Here is a 19,816-nt window from a genome sequence, read left to right as displayed (position 1 = left end):
GCGGATAATGAAAAACAATGGGGGGAAGAAAAGGACATTTGTACTCAGTCGAATACCTCTAGGCACACACAAATGCCTAGAGAACATTGATATTAACATAGAAGCAAGAAAAGGAGTAAACACTTTGGTTGGTTTTGAATGCTCATCTTTATTTGACTCTAAAAAAAAAAGAGAGGGATATATATTTACATCCTTTTGAACATTTGTGAATTACATGATTTTGGGATCCGTTTTGTAACACAGAATGATACAGAACAGAATCATGGCAAGGGCATTTGCTTAAACCGTTTTTCTTGCAAAGTTTGGCTCACCTTGTACCTAGCAGATAAGAACCTCTTCATCAATTCACCAAATGCTATGCAGATGTAATTGAAGACATTTAATGTCTATATATCAACAGAGCATAAACATTGCATGTTCCTTCTGCAAATCAAAGAATGTTGTAAACTTTAAGCAAATCTCAGGTTCGTTTTAAAACACATTGACATAAAATGAACCTGATGACTGCTGTGAAATCATCCTACATATATACAATTCTGAAAAATTAATTCATTATCAAAACAAAGAATCACTTTTAAAATCATCTCACTACTAGTGTTACTAGTACTAAATTATACAACAAAATGTTTGTTTTTTGGCATTCAGATTCATTTTCATGTGTCGAGAGGCAGCAAAACATGGAAACACTTTGATTTCCGCGTATTCCCTTTTAATTTTTTTAGCCAAATATACATTAGCAGCAGTTTGGAATTAAATAGTAACCTTGTGCTCTTTTGTGTTGTTGTACACAGTGACTAGTCCGAAGGTCCTTACATGTTTGTTCCAGGCTGGCCAAGCACCACAGGGCAATACACTTTCCATCATTTCATGATTAACACGTTTTTCTTCCATCCCTGTGTCACAACTAACATGCCGTGCCCGTTTCTTTCAGTAGGTTCCATGCCGTGTATCTCGGCCACTGATCTACGAATACAAAGCAGAAGAAAGAAACCCACCTGAATTGGGATCTTGACCCGACTGATCCTCAAATCATAGCTCCCAGAGGAAGCCAGGCAATAAAAAGGCATTGTAAGAGTTGTTGGGGCACAGTAAAATGAACCTGAAGAGGCTGAATGTGCTCTGTGTGGATATGGATGATGTGTAAACTACAGATTTAAACAACAGGGCTGTAAGAGAGACACAAACATTCACTCTTTGTTATGGCTGGCTTGTAATGTCTTCAAAGGATATGTGATCTTACATTTTCACTGACATACACAATGTGGGATGAAACAGGCTTGAATAAAAAGATGAAGACTTGAAAAATAGGGGACAACAATCGGAGATAGTTCACTCATATAAGCTTTTATTTTAGGATGGGTCTTGTTGATAATCAAGCCCACCGGCCCCTTGCATGTCAGGACAGTGGACATCAGTGGATTTCACAGTTTGTTTGTCAGATACTGTTATATGGATAGCGGGCACCATCAGCACAGTAGTGTTAATGGTGTGATTCTCTCAGTGGAGCCACTGTGATCACTTGACCGCAGACTTAAAGTGAAAGCTGCGTTTCTTGTTGTCTGGCGGTTTTAGATTTGGCACCCTCAAGCAGGCCCCGGTTAGAATCCAGGCAGTTAGTAAATTCGGCCCACAAAAGAGGAAAATATAATTAAGCTTCACAGCGGTTTCACTTTATTGAGACATTAGTGCACACAAACCACTTTTTCTTTAAAAAGACCATAAATTAGGAAGAAAACAAGGAACAATATAAAACAAGCAGGGGGGGAAAAGGTGCATGGTAACCATGGTATACACCACATTGTCTTATACTGTAGTTTACAACCTTTTATTTGTTGTTGTTTCTGTATCTTTTTGTCTGCCTGTAGCTATGTGTAATGTTGTTGACATGTCTCTAGCTCGGATGATTATGTCGTGCCTTCGGGGGTCAGGGGTGAGATCCAGGCTGCTTCCCTGAGATATGTTCAACAGGAAGGGTTATTAGAAGTCTAAAAACATGGACGTCACTACGGAGAACAACTAATGTTTGTGCTTTTGTCCCATTTGTCCTAATGAATGGCACTTAGCCCAGTATACCCTACCTCTATTTGAATGGTTATTTCAGAAGGCCTACAGGAGGTAAATCAACAGAACACAAAAACCGTAAGCAATATGCTCTTGGCCGCTGAAATCCCTGGATTTTGTTTTTCCATTTCTTTACTAAGAAAAGGAAAAAGTAACATTCTATTCAAAGATGCTGCAAAAATATAACTCCCATATTATTTGTACACTATGCCAACATATTCTAAAAGGTTAGGATACTTCATTGTTATCAAAAAAAAAAAATCTAAAAGAAAATCTAAAAAATCATATGACTGAGCAAACACATCTAATCAAATTCAGAAATGTTAGCACCAAATTCATTTTAAACCTTTAAAGATTGCAGGTCTGTACAAACAACTTTGTCCACAATAGCTTATGTAAATTTCATTGTTGGCAGTTATGTCAGCTGTTCCAGTTTCATCAGCTGTATACTAGTATGCATCAAAGCTAATTCCCTATCTAAATATTTACAAAACAAGCTGTAAAGCAATACAAAATAATACACAACTATCTTCTAAGCTCTTGGACATAAAAGGAAGGAACACCTGGTTCAGGGGCCATTTGAAAACCACAAGCATCCCGGCTGATATGTTCTGTATGTTTGAATATCTATGTCGTCCTGTGGCAGTGAGGAGTCACTGTTCTGAGGTATATTCTGTTTACAGGTGTGGACGCAGCTTTCACACTCTGTCTCGTGTTTCCTAAATATGTTAGCTGAGTGAGAAAAAAAATACATCAGTTCATCATAAAGTGCTAGACATTTAATCTTTTTTAAAAAGCAGCAAACTGCTGCTGGTAAGGCTTATCAAACAGGCTAGGAATATCAAGTAAAAAAATCAAGCACTTTGCACTCAATTCTTTTTTATATTCCAGGTTGTGACTCAGACAGAAATGCTATTTGTTATTTCCACTACTTCACACCGGTTAGCGCAGTTTTGCTTACATTTACATCCTGCTTCATTAACAGTGAACAGAAGGTTGACAATGTTCTGAATTACCCGTGAAAAAGGTAACGTCAGCCTCTTATTCAGTGTCAATGTAGCAGCTTGGGCTACATTTTAATATTAGTGATTAAAAATTGGCATTTTATGGAGTTTAGTTGTAGAAAAGTTAAAACATTGTGTATACATTCTGTTGTAGTTGGATTTACAACATGTGACAGGTGTAGTGAATTTAACTCTCGTTATGAAAAGCAGTAAAATTGACGTTCAATTCGCCTAGCTTCAGTTTCTGCCGCTCTTGTTCTGTGTCCTCGACAGGAGGACTACACGGCTACATCAGAACTGTCAGGATAATGTGCCCAGCATGAGGATGCATTGCTCTCCCAAGGAGCTAATGACTTAAAGAAATAAAACACTTCATCTCGACGTCAATCCATCTAAGCGTACTACAGTCTCAGCAGGAAACCCCTCTGTTATGCCAACATACCATAGATTCTCCTTTAAATAATACGGTGTAGTAAGGAAACAATGTGACAGGTGTATGCCTTTATTGGAATCCCACACCCACCCCAAGAAACATCACCTTCACCCTCAGTATTTCTCTAAATTGAAACTAGTAAACCTAAGCACTATATCCCACTCCCGCCACCGTGCTGCAGTGTACGCTAAGTTTGAAGATTGTGGTTTGCATTTGGAAAGCGAGGAGTCAGGGGAGCAGCCTCAGATCTTTTTTTACTTTTTTTTTTTTTTTAAGGGAGCTAGTAGGATAAGGCTCATGTTTTGGTGTTTGTATTTCTGTGGTTGGGTTTGTATGCGTTTTCACCACTCATGTTTTGCATTAAACATGGTGTTTGAAGGGTTTTTGGATTGATGTGTGTTTACAAAAGGAATGTCAGTTGCCATGCGTACAGGTGTGTGTATATGTGTGTGTGTGTGTGTGTGTGTGTGTATTTTTTATATGCATTTGTTGTGTTTGTGTGTGCATGAAGCTGCTTGGATCTTACTCAGTCAATAATTTGATCTCATTGGCCAGAAGAGTGTTGAAGTTGTAGGCTGGATCGGGGAGGTCGGGGGCTGTGGACTGGCGGGGCGAGGACTGGGAGGGCTCCGCCAGCTCGGGGTCACTCTCGCTGGAGGTAGAACCCACGCTCATGTTGCAGACGGCCTCAGGCAGCGACCCGCCACCGCCGGTGGGCACAGGGCACACCTCGGGCTCGCTGCTGGTCTCGCTGGTGCTCGACACGACCGACAGCAGGGACATTTTACGAGTAAGGCGGCTGGGGAGCATCGATAGGGCGTAGTCGGCGACGATGCCCGCCACGTCCATGCCGCAGGCCTGGTCGAAGGCGATGAAGCCAACGTTCGCGTTTGCTTCGCAGACCACAAAGGAGCCGTCGTTGAGCTGCAGCAGGTCGATGCCGCACACATCCATGCCGAGGATGTTGGACACTTCGATGGCCAGCTGCTTCCCCTGCTCGCTCAGTGGGCACATCATACCGACACCCCCTAACAATCCAGACAGAGACATTGTGCGGGTTAATATTCATTCCTTTCAACCTCCAGACTGTGGAGAATCAGCTACTAAGAAACAAGAGCTATCATGCAGTGTTTGCAGAGGATTTAAGAAATATGTTTTAGGCCAGGAAAAGTAAAAGCAAATGTTTTGTTTAATGAAACCCACTGTTACAGTATTCTTTAGGGGATAACCCCCCACCTAATGCGACACTACAGCTAATCCAAATTTGTAGAGCCACATTACGATGTTGCTGCAATGTTTATTTTATCACTTGCATCTAGAAATGAGTTTATTATCGAATGCATTTTTGAATACACTGATAGTACAGTGGGTTCTGTTTCCCCTCATGCTTTAAAGCCAGTGACTAAGTGATGTAAAGGTAGCTTTTAAATAAATAACTATTGATTAACTGTGCCTTTAGTTGAAAGTATTGAAGTAGTATTTTAAGTACGGTATCTATAAGAAAACGTTGCTTTTCCAGTTAGAATCTCAGTTCTTTGTATTTTATTTACTATAGTCATTTTCTAGTGGGTCCTTGAAAGGCCATGGAAAATATTTGAAATTTTATCCATGAAAATACGTGGGAACTCTGAAACGTATATAAATACAGCACCAGATCCACATACAGTGAGTGCAAGTGTCAACATGATCTGTTTCATAAACGCAGAACAACCTGCTCACTAGCGTCCTAAATATGTCACAGCCAATAAGCAGCCTACACCAGCAACACTGCTCATGCTCTGTCACGCAAAATCAGTCTCATCAGCTGGAATGCTGTGTCACTTGATGTCTGCGGGGCACATTCGGGACAAGCTTGTTGATTTGGCACGGTTTCCAAAAACGGGTTTATATAGCAGATGGACTGTTTTTCTCGATTAACAAATTCTGCTATGACCGTTAGATATTTCCTGCATACACAGGATTGATGAGCAGTCATGTGACACCTTGAATGTGGCACACGGCTCTTTTTGAATAATTAAAGCGAGTCTATGACTTATAACTGGACTTTTCTTCACATTTTAATTTATATTTCATAAGCCCTACACTTAATGTGAATAATATCCATCTTTTAAAATGTGTTAAGCTGTAATTTGGCCCTTCATAGTATTTAGTTGACAGCTAGTCTACTGATTTTTGCCTTTCACAGTCAACTTGTGTATATATATTACTTTTTAATTCAGTTTTATATTCTATTTTAATGATGTGTATATTCTATGTTTGTTTATTTTGTACTCTTTTAAAATGTTTAACATCCTAAATGTTCCAGTGCTGGCACTGTTGGTGACTGTAACCGGGGAGGGGGAGCGAGCTCAGTAATGTAATATGTGTGTGACAGTGCTCAATAGTTTAGTAATTCAGTTTGTCATCATTGGCTCTCGGAGGCGGATGCGTACCAAGGGAGCAGTTGCTCTGCATGCGACCGTCCGTGGAGCAGCGTAGCATCGAGCCGATGACACGGCCGCCCACCAGGACCACCCGGACGTCACGACCGTGCGACTCCTTGACATACTCCTGAAATAAGTAGGGGGTGTCGTGGCGGATCAAGTGGCACAGGTCTGTCAGGTGGTGTTTGTCCCGGGCCAGGAACACAGCCTTGCCTGGGAAGGAGACACAAGATGAAGGAAGGAAGAAAAAGGAGATACAAGTTACTTTTGCTGCTACTGATGCTTGCAAGGTCTGAAATGTGTGTTATAGTGTAGATTTTTAACATGAAAATAAGTGGCAGGGTCTTAGACTTGTGTATAATATTAGCTAAGATTGGATAACTTCCACAAAGTTCGGCTGACAAGTAGAAGCATCTGCTGACTGAGTCTGTTGCTAGTCCCTGTGTTTTGTATAATGGATGTGACACTCCTGTTAGCGGCCACAAAATTGCTTCTCACATAGGATAGAAAATGCCTGTTTTAATTAGTACCACTTGGCCCTGTCTCCTGGTTGTCAAGCCCTCTCATCCAGCACCGGGGAAAATCTTGTGATTGCTGTGCGTTTGTACATTGTGTGTAGGTGACGATCCAAATTAGATGACAAGGCAATCCCTGGGTAACATCATGAAGATGTGAAGACAGTGGCAGGCTAGCACACTTAGAAATAACATGAGTCATTGTTCTGGGACTCAGTGAGACACATGACTACTCTGTATCGATGGTACTAAAACATCTGGAGATGCCCACAAATACAAACCCTTTAAATATTTTCAACAGGCCTTGTATTTGCTCAAGAGAAGGAGTTGGACTTCAGCCAATGACAAAGGTTAACAACTGAGGGGAGGAAAGCAACCCTCGAGACCTCAATAAAAAAAAAGGTTGAAGTTAGTTGTTGACCAACGGCTGCATTCCCCATCAATGCATTGTGCCAGCAGCCTGGGCTATCCAAGGTGCTTTGTTATTCCTTGGCAAGCTAGCCAAGTGTCAATAATTTGATAGGAAAAGGCTAATAGGTCAGCAGACACTGGGGTTCAACTCCAACATTATTGGCAAAGCAAACATTTTCCACAAGCCCCCGTGAGTCCATTGAAATTGAAAAAACTACGGTCAAATTAGCAGAAACAGGGATGATAAACCCAGCAGCCATGCAAACCTCGTTATTTTGGTTTTGTTGTTGCAGCACCACCATCCTAAATCATTTAACACTGACAATGAATTTCATGTCAGAGTGGACTGAGCTGCCAGTCGCCCGCAGCAGCGTACAGATGTTTGGGGTGTGGGGACCAGAGCTGGTGACAGGGACAAACACGCTGATGCTCTTACCTCTGTGGCCCCGTGCATTCTTCACCACCACCGGGTAGCCCAGCGGCTCTGCCTCGTCGATCATCTTACGGAAGTTGTCATGCCCTCCTGGTAAATGCATGCACACACACACACACACACACACACACACACACACACACACACACACACACACACACACACACACACACACACACACACACACACACACACACACACACACACACACACACACACACACACACACACACACACACACACACACACACACACACACACACACACACACACACACACACACACACACACACACACACACACACACACACACACACACACACACACTTTAAAACAGCTCTTGTTTTGATAGCATGGTTCACACATTACAGCCATCTGAACAGGGTGGGGGGAGGGAATGTAGCCTGTCGCTATGGCAACAGAAATGACTCAATAAAGCAAGGCTGTAGGAGTGCTGTGCTAAGCTTATACTTATTTTTGCTGCTTGATTCATGAGATCGAAACAAAGCGGTCACAGAGGGGTGCATTAATGTGAAGCAGCTGACCGTATCCCTCGGTGACGGAGAGCGGCAGCTTGCAGCAGCAGATGTGCTCCAGCTTTCTCGGCTTCGGCTCAAGAAGTGATTGAAAATATGTGTAAGAATCCATTTCCACTTCTCTCCCTCTGTCTCGATCACTCCTGCCTGTCTGTTCTTATCTGGCATTCGGTCAAGGGAACAGATGTGAGCTGCCCTGACACATGGCTTCTCCCTGATGCGCTGATTCACATGTGTTTTCAGTGAGGGGGAGAAACAGCAGAGGAAGCGGGGGGGGGGGAAGCAGACAACAAATGTGGGACCAGGCACGTCATAAGCTGCAGAGGTGGAGAGCAGGAGCGAGGCGATGGCATCTTTTATTTTGAAAAATCATGAGAGGGTATGGGGAGGGGCGATTAGAGGGGGGGGGGTGTAACATAGGCTCTCCAGCCGCTCTGCATGCATCGCCCGGCCCACTGTGCAGAGACCAATGGAATGTAGGCCAAACACCCCCTCCTCTTTCTTTCTGTTTCTGTCTGTATCCTTCTCTGTCTGCTCTCACAAACACCACAGCACGGTGGATTTTTTGTGGACAGCAGAAACTACAACAAATGAAAACAGCAGTCTGCCCCCCCCACCCCCATATCTTTAGCAACAGTAGGTTGTGTCAGAGGAACTGTGATCAATGTGTGGTTTAGTGGCTCTAATGGTTTGACCAGATGTGTAAATGTATTGTTCTCTCTGTTGTTTGAGTCATTGCAGCAGAGTAATGAGTGACTGATGGTTTATTAATCCTTCTATACAGACACGATGTGGACTAAAGCCTGTGATGCAACTAATGTGATTAAAATGTCAGAACAACAACATGCGTTTATGCTCATATCCATTTCGTTAAGGATGAGGCACTTATATTAACTTATGAAGTTGTTTATCAGTACTAACAGAGATTACCTATTTGTATATTCTAACAACAACTAGTGACACATTTCAGAATGGATTCATCTGCAGAATATTCAACACTTCCTTTAGGTAGTAATGAAATGACAGTCTGAATTCTGAAAGCACTGAACACCAAGGGCCCTACATTAGGTGAAATGCAGTGTGGACTCTTGGTGAGGAGGTATTATTAAAGCCAGATGCGTCCACATTCATTAACTGATTTCCAGTCCACAGGGACCTGGCTTGGGTATCGGAGGGTAACCGGATCAAGTCCAAGTGCAGAGTGTGGACTGGAAGCTGAAGAAGTGGCAGTATAACCCCCGGGCGCCCCCTGATGTGCCATAGAGCCAGGCACCAAACCTGTCCTACCCATCACCCTGACTATGAGATCAGTCACTGCTCATACCATGACCCTGCTTCTCTGGTGACCTTTAACTAAAGGTGTGCATGGAGATCCAGTCAACTGCGCCACCTGTGGACACTTCATTTGTGTTGTTGTGGGTGCAGTAATGCATCATGGGCCACATTAAAGAACTGTGTCCTGAACCGATATCTCCTCTGCTTAACCCTGTAAGGCCCACGGTTGTAATTTTACAACATCACTTTAAGTTATCCTAAAAATGTGTAAAATAATACATTTACATAGTCAAAAGGTCCAGCCTCACAATGCTAGGTAGCATCTGGTAGTAATGCTGGGTAGTAAATGTGTTTATAGGTCCTGCCGCCTGGCCATAAACTCACAACTTCCAAATCTCAAAACCATCAACATCTTTGTTTTATTGGATTTGGGGTTGTCAGATTCAAGGAAGTAAAATGCATCAAATATTTGTTTTTTTAATATTACAAAGTCTAGAACATGAACATATTTAATGATTATATTATTAAGGAATAGATTCATCAAATTTTATTTTGATTTCTTTTATTTTGCATTGCAATATTACAACATTTCCCTAAAAACGTTAAACAAAAAAGTGAAAACTTTCCTTTCCGCACCAGAGGCTTCCTACAACAACATCTGAAAGGTCAAAAAATAATGCTTTTCTATATTTGGGCTTCACAGGGTTAATGGAGAGTAAGCTATCAGTCGCTGGCTTTGTCCAATAAGGTCTTTGCTTGGTGTATTTAAGCAGTTTTGACTCATGTCACAGAACCCACTGAGAGTGAGTGTTGTGTGTTGGATGTTATTATCACACTGTCAGAGTTTTTGTTCCGGTGCTCTGCACAGATCTGAGGACCGACCACCTGCTCTTATCTCGGATCTCTAGAGCTTTGTGCGTCCCGGTTACCGCTGTTGGGTGGAGAATAGTGCGCCCATAGGCAGACAAAGACTGTTGTCATTGCAGGTTTTTGTATTGTTAATGCATGTAATTTAGGTGAGCCTCCCAACTGAAATGTATACACACACAATCTTTTATTGAAATATGTATTTTGTTGATATATGCAAACGAAAATGATGACGCTCAAGATACTTTCCAATACCAGCTGTAAACTGATTCACTTAGAGATGACCACTTGTGTTTGGATCAACACGCCAGGTCAGAACAGAGACTTGGTAACAACAGCACAGTGCTACCACAATACACCACCCCTGTGAGAAAGATGACAGCTATTGATTTACCGTAAGAGAAGGTGTCGGGGAGAGGCACTCCGTGGCCGGCTAGCTCCTGAAAGGTCCAGAACTTGTTGACACAGTTGAGTATAGCCTGGGGACGGTTGATCAGCCGACAGCCCATCTTCTCCAAGTGGCGCAGCACGGTGATGTCACTATCTGACTGCACCCAGGGCGTGGGCACCCGCACCACCACCACCTGTGGATAAGATGTCACCAGTTCCTGCTCCACTCGCAGACCTAGAGGCAGAAATAAGATTATTATGGTTAAACAAAAATCCTAATTTGTTACAATTAATTGTAGAGATACAAAGGCCTGATCCTGATAAATTCAGAGGAGTTTACTCAAAAATAAGGATATACCACTTAAATTACAAGTTTCCATGCTGAATGACACACATCACAAAGGAGGAGGGGTTGAAAAGTATAAAACAGCTAAAAACACAGAGAAGAAGTAAAGACCGACACTAGAATGTATCTTTTAATTAATAAAGGATTTTGCTGACTGACCAAAACACCATTTTAGAGCTCTTAATTCCACTATGGAGAAAACCCTCTCACATCAGTCCTGTTTCTTGCACTCAAGGACCCAGAGCCACGTTAGAAAGCAACATGTCATCGTTTATAGCTACCGTTATATCCTTCAGGCCATGTTTACAGGCGCTGGAAACATTGTGAAATGAGTTGCTGGGATTTAGGAAACACTAGGGGGGAAACTCCAGCTGGAAAAGTTAACTCATCTCCTTATGGAGACTATTTGTGGACATTGCTCTGGTCCTCACACAGAACACACAGATCTGACAGAGTTATAGGGACTAGAAAGAGGCATCCAGTCCCAAGGAGGAGTGTTTTAAATGATGAATTTCAAAACATTGCCAGCTTTTATTTGCATGCTGCAGGCCGGATCAACTTACAGCACTACCCTTACAGCCAATGATTTTCTTCCTTGACTGAAAAAGAGATATCCTTGCTCATGTACCGACACTGTTGACTGTTTGTCTAAATGTAGGGCAGTGGGTTAGAGAGAGATGCCCCAAGGGTCTTGATTTTAATCACACTTCATGTGGGTAACCTGATATTTTATGCTAATCTCTTTTTGTATCCTGTCACAAAGCAACATCATTGTCATTTGGCTGACTATTATCTAAAATAATGGTGTTTTGTTTCATTGAAAGTTAAAATGACATTGGTTTTCAATGTCTCAGCCTGTGGCCACTTTATTATGCAAATGATGGCAGAGTGAATACAACAGGCTAACAGAGCACATCTGAATAGGTCACTGATCAGCCATTTCAACTCAGCACAGCATGTGGAAGCCATTGAAAACAAGGGAGCCTTGGAAAAGAAGCCTGTCTGGTAGAATGGCAGTTTAAAAGTTGCAGTGGCATACACTGACTCTCCTACAAGGTTAAAGATCGGCTACATTTGCTAGCAATCTGTATCAACAGCTATCTTCATCTGCAGAACAGAATAAGATTCAGCTGAACACTGACTTGATAATTGCCAAACACAGATGGCAAATTCACCAGCCATAGCCATAGTTTGGCAGCATTTCACTTGTGAATGGTGTGACTTTTTTCGCCATGGGCGAGAAAAGGAAACGGAGACAGACTTTTTTTGCAGGCGATGCAACCCAACAGCTCATCGGGAAGAACAGATGGGGTGACAATGAAACCTGTGTGTTTGTGAGGATATGCACATATTAAAGGGTAACATACTGGGGGCGAGGGAGGAGACACGCTTGTCGCTGGCACAGCACTTCACCTCCACCGTGACCTGGTTTCCAGCCATCTTACAGTCTGCAGGCTCACAGCAGTGACAGCACCGCTGGCTAAGATCATCAGAGGTCACCAGAAGCTCGACGGGTGACGCATTAGTAATACAAGCAGACAGCTAGATGCGTCTGCAGATGTGCATCAGGCCTCCATAACATACACTTTGGGTGGAGCCAACACTTGCTTTTTTTTTTTTAGCTCTTTCTGTGCAGACAGGTAGAAGAGGGAACAAGAGAGAGGCAGCAGCAGGCAGAAGAGGTCGGGGATGTCTTCCAGACTCACCACAGAGGAAGGAAGGGAAGGGAGGGGCAAAATGGGCGCATGAAAAAAGAAGTATGGAGCCATGAAAAGACTGCCAACCCTCCCTTTTTTACTCCTCCTCTTCCTTCTCACAATCTCAGTACAGAAGCAGCAGATTGTAGTGTTCCCGCGGCCACACTGCTCTGATTGTGCAGAATGGTATTACAGTGGGACGTGCCAGGGGATGTGGTCTCATGCTTTTTGACAGACAGTATTCACTGTTCATGGTGCTCGTCTCCATCTCCAGGGGAACCAAACAGAGAGCAATGAGGCAGCCAGATGAATCAGTCCTATTCATTTGTGCAAGTGTTCGTGTGCACTGTACATCATGTGACCGGACCCCATCCTGACCATTTTGCTCCATAACAAAAGGAAACATGGGCTTTTTTTGTGTCTACACTTAGTGTGGGTGTGACCCATGTGTAGTTACGGTGTTTTCTTCACTCCTACAACAGACTATAATGTTTTTAAGGTTCAATGGACTGTATGTACGCATCCCATTTGAAATATACCAGACAAAGCTTACAAGCATTCTGTGCATACCGTGGCAACGTCACAAAGCCATGCCGACAAACACTTTGCCAATGTTTGTCTGGTGCCCTGAAAGCAGTGTGTGTCGGGGGATACTGTCGAAATGAGCCTGATGGGGTAGCAGGTTCACCCATGGTTTGATCGGGCTTGGCAAATAATGCCTTTAATGAATAATTTGCATTATCCTCATCAGGCAAAAACATGCACGGTAGTCCGACCGTGAGCCCAAGCTTTGATCTATTGTTCATCAGAGGCCATTATCCTGCACATCCTCTGAGAGCTAGCCTGTGTACTGATAGTTAGCCTACTTTAATGTAGCATTCATAGTACCTAAACTATCATCAGACAACATAAATATCTGTCAGAATAACATACAAACAGAGATCAACAACACACGTTAAACTGCCACTGAACTGTCACTTTAGTTTTCATCTTTTATACGTTTGGTTTCGGATATTTCAACCATACTATATCACTGAAGACTTTAAGCATGGAAATATGGTGAAACTTTAATATGAGGACACACAATTATGTTATCTATCTTTGATATCACACTTTACAGCAGGGGTGTCCAAGCTATGGCCCATTTTGAATCGGCCCTCAGCGAATTCAAAAGGTTTAATGGAATATGGCCCACACCTGAAACTTGTGCTCGTCTTATATTGTACTTCTTAAATGTATATGTAAACGAATATTACACAGTAGTACTCATGAGTTGATAAGCCCAATTTCCAATAAATTCAGTCAATTAAAGTTGAAAAAATGTTTTAACAAATCTAAGTTGATAAGAAAAAAGCCAAATAACGTCAAGCTTGAAATATATACCCTACATATTTCCCCTTATTTTAAGCAATCTGAAGCTCCCGTTTTAAGGAATGAACCCTAAACTAAATCAATGAAACCCTACGGAGAGCTGTGACGTAGGCTGTTTTTTTCTTTCTTAAAGCATAATTTAGCTACATTTGATTGAATTTTCTAACTTCTAACTTAACTTATGAGGCAATATACCTCACCTTTAGGCCCATCCCTTTGTATATTTTTCTGTATCTGGCCCTCGGTTTAAAAAGTTTGGACACCCCTGCTTTACAGCATCATGCACCATATGGAGAACAGACATAACATCAATCAATATCACATGAAACTTTTATCCTTTATCAAATATTCATATACTATATACAACAAAGTAAATTGCTACCACTATTTAATAAAAATAACGTTTGCTATGTGGAATGGAGTAAGTGCTTGGGTAGAGTGAGTCTAAACAGTCTCTCGCCAGGCCTTACCTAATGGCTATTTTTATATTTTTGCCATAATGATGTGTCGGAAATATTTTGTATCCCTTAGCCACAGCAACTGGTTTGAAAAAAAATAAAATTTTCAACATAGCCATTTTAACTGATAACTTTTTGACGTCTCTGAATGATGCTCGACTGCCACTGTGACATGTTCAAATGTGTAGGTTATCTTTTTGGCATGAGGGCATGCTGTCAGATAGTGGGGCGTGCCATTCAGGCCATTTGCATGCATGTTTGTGATAACCTGTAGCTTGACCACATTCTGCAACATAAGTTCGCATCAGAAAGTTGAAAATTATACGTTTTAGAGTCCAGTTTGCAGACAGAGCTATTTTTGCCAACTGCAACTATGCAAATTACAAAGTCAAGCACGAGCACTATGACTATATATAAAAAGTGAGGCTTGACATTCACAAAAGTTATTAGTGATGGGAGGACAGGTTTCTTTTAGTAGGTTTGTGTTGGTCATCTGCTAATACTGACCGACATGGATTAGATGTGGGTTGTGAAAGTTCTCTACTTCCCACATGCACGTACTTCCGCGTTGTTTCATAATAAATCAACATCTCTGTGACAAACCACAATAATACAAACACAAGCACAGCAGTTGTGTAAGTTGGCTAGAGTTACAAAATAAACTCTGTTGATGAGCAGCTGCTCTGACTGGTTTCTCAGATCAGTGGTTGCATGCCGACACGAGCAGCAGCTTGAGAAGTTAACTGGACTGTGGCACAAAAACGCTTCCAATGGAAATCTAACATCGAACATAATGAAGACGGTAAATATGTTCAGGGTTTACCAATCAGTGTTGCTGTCACTTGAATTATGAGCTCCCTTTATACAGATGCTGAAAAAAGTAAGAGACCACTTCAGCATTATAATTTTCTCTTGTTTTATACGTATGTCTTTGAGTTCAATTTATTTTAATTTGATTGTATTCTATAAACTACTGACAGTTGTTCTCTGTGTTGGAATTCAACAGACGCTGGACTGGCTGCCATACAAGTAGAGATTGAGATTTAAGAACAATTTGGAGTGGTCTCTTCCTTTTTTCCAGAGCTGTATATCATGTCTTTGTTCCTATGTAGAGGAAAACCAAGCACTGTGAGAACCTGGAAATGAAAAACCCCTGGCTTTATGACGAAGCACCCAGGCCACAGCCCCTATACTATAATCTCCGGGATTATAGGAATACTATTTTCAGGAAGAACAATAACAGTAAAAAAAATAGATGTCCAGGGTTTGCCAGTCAGTGTTTCCGTCACTTGAATGTGAGCTCCCTTTATATATTGTTTCTTTGTTCCTATCTAGGGGGGAAAGCAGGTACTGTGAGCCTCTTTGGCAATATCAATAAAATGCAAATACTTCTGGTCTGTATGTGAGAACCTGCAAATGAGATATTGCTGGCTAAATGATGGGCAAACACTTTTCCTTTGGGGGTGTGACATGACCAATAAAGCCACATGCCCAAATATGACCACTTATTATAATAAACATGTATTTGGGAGGTAAAGATGCAACTTGGAATCTAAAAAAAGTGGATTCCAGGACTACGATGCCTATCAGATCTCCCAAATGTATGGCATGAACTCAGTTTTTTTTACCTTTAAAATACAGTGTGAATGTAAATCAGGTTAACGGCCTTGCCATACTGCTGATCATCATAAAGTCTCATTTCTCATAAATGGGCATCTGTGCATCATAAATGACCAAACAGGGAATGGCACTAAAGCTACAGTGTCTCAACTGAATGTCACAATGCTGATACACACTCACATGTCTGGAGGTAAATTAAGATACTGCCTTAGCGCTCCACCTTCTAATTCACTGACACAGTAGCGTTGCATTTATCGTCTTCTGGGTACAAGTGTGCCCACTGGCATGTGCAGGGATCAGAAAGCGTTGCGACAGCCGCTCATATCCGGTCTCTGTTTGAAACACCCCTCAGCGCAAATCATGGGATGAGAAATGCCACTAGCTAGCTGTATGCTAGGTTTGGCTGTCTTATGTGAGGGGCCATCATTGGTCATTAAAACACAAGTGTGTGTGTGTCTGCACTCATCTCTCCCCCTAGGGACACATTGAACCCATTAACTTCAGTGTGAAACCTGCGCCTCAACCTGATTTGAGAATGCAGACAGCGGAGCAATTTCAAAAAGCAGGCAGTAAAGGTGTTAGCCTATCAGTTTTAGGATTGCATTCTGACCTTCCCTATCCTAAAGCAAATACTCATGTGCAAGACCTCAGCTTTATTTGCTCGAGTTTGTCTAAAAAGGCATCTTTGAACCAGTTATGGTAGCATATCATTCTTAACCTTGAAATGCCCTGTGTTCATTTTAACAACATATTTCATGAGTCAAATGTTCATGTTTTATCAAATATAAATGCACTAAAGACAAAGAACAGTGGAGGTGAATAACTATTTCCACCTAAAGAGATTGTCAGTGACATCCAGGGTTTTTTAAATCACGATCACTTATCATTCTAATAATCTTTCCATATTAAGATTTTAAAGCCTGGAATGATAAGCATTTTACAAAGGTTGCAATCTTTATCTAGATTAAAAAGCTGTATTTAGTTGGGCAAATTCTGTTTTGATTTTGCCCTCCAACTCTAAGGTTTCTGTAGTACAAATGTAAAGTGGGTTATACAAATGTAATACTAGATGTTCAGGGCAAGTTTGCACATGGAGAGCCCAGCCAGTCTGCATGGCTCCCTGTGTAGCCGGGCTACAGCGTGTCTAATCTACTGGCTGTTAATCTGTGATGTCAAGCCAAGGCTCAGAAGATGTATGCAGACTAGGGCCCAGAATGGATTACAGACCATGATAACTGCCCTGCTTGAGTTGCATGCTAAGCTAAAGATCCAGACAGACGGCTACCTATCTATCTGTGTTGGCTAATGTTGTCTCATTTCATTATATTTCCTAGAAAATGTTGAGTATTTTTGATTACAGAGTAGCCTAGTCTTTAGATAAGATGATCTAGCCATGGTAGCAACAACTGCAGAGTACTTGTATTTTCATTTGGTAGATATTTTGTATGAATGCCACAAAAAAACACTTCTAGCATTTGTTTAGGCCTTACTATCGAATGTGACAGACGTGTAGTTTGTTAAAAAGCTTCAATAATCCATTGTGGGCTTTTCAGTTCAACCCATGTTGAGCTCAAAGCTCTGCCATGACTGGTCTGTACAGCTGACCTGATGTAACAGTCTGTGAGGGACGTGCTGCTCGATCTCACCCCTATCCATCCCACACGCTCTCCCAACTATTCAGCCTCTGCTGAATCAGTGCCAGCCTACACCGTTTATGTGTTAATTGCAACCTGCACGCCTCTCATCTGGTGACACCGGCCCCACTTCACACCGCCCTGATAAATTCCATGTGTGTGTGTTTGTTGAGAGTTCCTACTGTTACCATCACATTATCAAGGCCCCGCGAGTCCATACTGGGAAATATTGTCATCTCATAATAAGCAGACATAATGTGTTCTGGACATAACAAAACCAAAAGTACAACACAAATGGTATCATGATGTTAGTAGAATAGTAAAATAATCAGAAAATATGAAAGACTGAGCTGATACTTGGTCAACTGGCTTTATACACACGTGTGCTTTCTGTGGATCTGTCATATTATTCCTATGAAGCCTTATAGCATTCATACAGTGTGTTGTTGTATTAGCTGTGTTCAGTCCAGTATTGTTGAGTCTATATCTCTTTGCTACAAATAATAACAACAATCTGATCAAAAAAACGAATTAATCAAAACACAGGTACAGGTTATGGCTCTACAGATGCACAATGTGCTATTTTTTCATTCTTTATCCTCAATACGTTTTAAAGGGGCTTTTGTTTCATATAAGAATACATTCTAAAATAGTATTTTTGGTGCTGGTTACATCTGGTGTAGACTTGATCATAACCGCAAACATTCAATAAAGAGAACATTGCAATAATCACCGGAATAGTCTACTGGCGGCCTTTTTTGTAACCTTATGTGAAACATGTGTGGCTTCTTCGGCCTGGCGCCAGGTTGCCATATCAAAACCCAGTTTAACACGTTAAATACTCAGCTACTGTGCTTCTGTAATATGAATATCCCCAGTGCGTTGATGCTTAAGTAAATCATCGACGGCATTGTTGGAATTGTACCGTATTCAGCGAAATTAAATCAAGCATCATCGCTCCCCTCTGGAGGCAGTCTAGCTGGAAACTGGGTTAGGCGGTCACGTCTGTGGTTACCATCCGCTTCCTTGCTAGCAGGCAGACCGGGTTAGCCCTCTCCCCGCTCACAGCAGTGTGCTCCCCAAACAATAACCGCATGCCACTGACTTTGTGTACATCTGAATTAATTACACTGCACCACTCGTGTACACAGTTTACGACAACACATCCACTGCTTTGAGTTAGTATGTGATACTTGCCTAACTGTCCCTCGCTGATCGTTAGCACGATTTGATCCATGAGCAGCGAGCGGAATTCAACATCCTCGTCGGAGCAGCGCTCCTTCAGCGCCCGGAGGATCTGGACCTGCGGATACTCCTGGCTGATCCGCCGGTCGGTCACGAACCAAACCCGAGAGCACATTTTGGATGCGTGGATTCAAAAAAAGTAAAAAAATCCGGCGGAGAACACACAGTTGTAGCAGGTGTGTAGCGGCAGTGAGTGACTCGGGGATCTGGCGGCAGAGCTGCTCACACAATGGAGAGGCTAGCAGCACGAGCAGGCTATGTGGCTAAAAACAGGACCCCGGCTCAACCGTCGTGCGGACTGATGAATAACAGTCTTTATCACCTTTGTTTCCCCTCATCTGCAGGCATTCGGTCTTCCCGGGGGGCAGTTCCAGACCGCGCACAATTCGACACGAGCGAACCGAGAATAACGGTGTGTTCGCCCGCTGAAACGTGTCTCTAAGCAATATCCAGCTCGCGGCACGATCTGCCCGCCGGGGCGAACAAAGCACAGGCTGTGCCGCTGTGTGTCGTTCCTCCCCGACTCAGTTCCACCGGTGAAGGTTTCCCGCGATCGCAGCGGCAGTGTGGCGTCGCAAACCGCTCGGTCTTGTGTTTATCACAATAAGCTAACCCTCAGCGTCACCCCCTTCTCCTCCGTTGGCTGCTGTCCACGAGTTTTTGGTGCTGAAAAGTGCACGAGCTTCGTTTACAACTCCATTTCTCCGCGTGCCCGTGCACAATAAACGGGGCTTGCCCCAAAATAAAAGTTTTGGAGGGGCATCGACCAATCACAGCTGGGAAACTCACTCGTCGTCCAAACAGCACGCGGGAGATGTGGGTGGGTCCTGCACATCCTGACCAATGAGAGCGTTTCTGCACGGAGCGTGAAGAGGGCGCGGACTGCTGCGCGAATCAGTGCGTGCGTGGAGTCTGCAGTGAGCTCGAGACCGCGCACATCTCGAACCGGTTCAGACCAGACGGTGCGAGGAGGTTTGGCGAAAACCGACAGCGCTGTCTCCATGCCGAAGTGGCAGGAAATGAAACAAAGGTCATCACAAACTAAAGATGCTATCCATCTTACTTTTCTTTCTTCTGCTCTGCACTGGCATCTGAGA

The 19,816-nt window shown here is 42.6% G+C and overlaps 1 protein-coding gene across 1 annotated transcript; it reads right to left on the bottom strand.

Annotated features, from left to right (window-relative positions):
* Positions 1–136: 136 nt before the first annotated feature.
* On the bottom strand, positions 137–19,660 carry rimkla (ribosomal modification protein rimK-like family member A). Its single transcript, XM_063892984.1, has 5 exons — positions 18,672–19,660; positions 10,353–10,583; positions 7,284–7,370; positions 5,931–6,134; positions 137–4,526 (listed from the first exon to the last, which is right to left on the bottom strand). Exons 1-5 carry the CDS (start codon positions 18,832–18,834, stop codon positions 4,021–4,023), a joined length of 1,191 nt encoding a protein of 396 aa, XP_063749054.1. The 5' UTR covers positions 18,835–19,660; the 3' UTR covers positions 137–4,020.
* Between the last annotated feature and the right edge of the window lie 156 nt (positions 19,661–19,816).

Source organism: Eleginops maclovinus, chromosome 1 (genome assembly GCF_036324505.1).
Source record: "Eleginops maclovinus isolate JMC-PN-2008 ecotype Puerto Natales chromosome 1, JC_Emac_rtc_rv5, whole genome shotgun sequence".
Lineage (NCBI taxonomy): Eukaryota > Metazoa > Chordata > Actinopteri > Perciformes > Eleginopidae > Eleginops > Eleginops maclovinus.
Note: the sequence above shows the minus strand (reverse complement) of the source record. Positions and strands in the feature narration are given on the sequence as shown.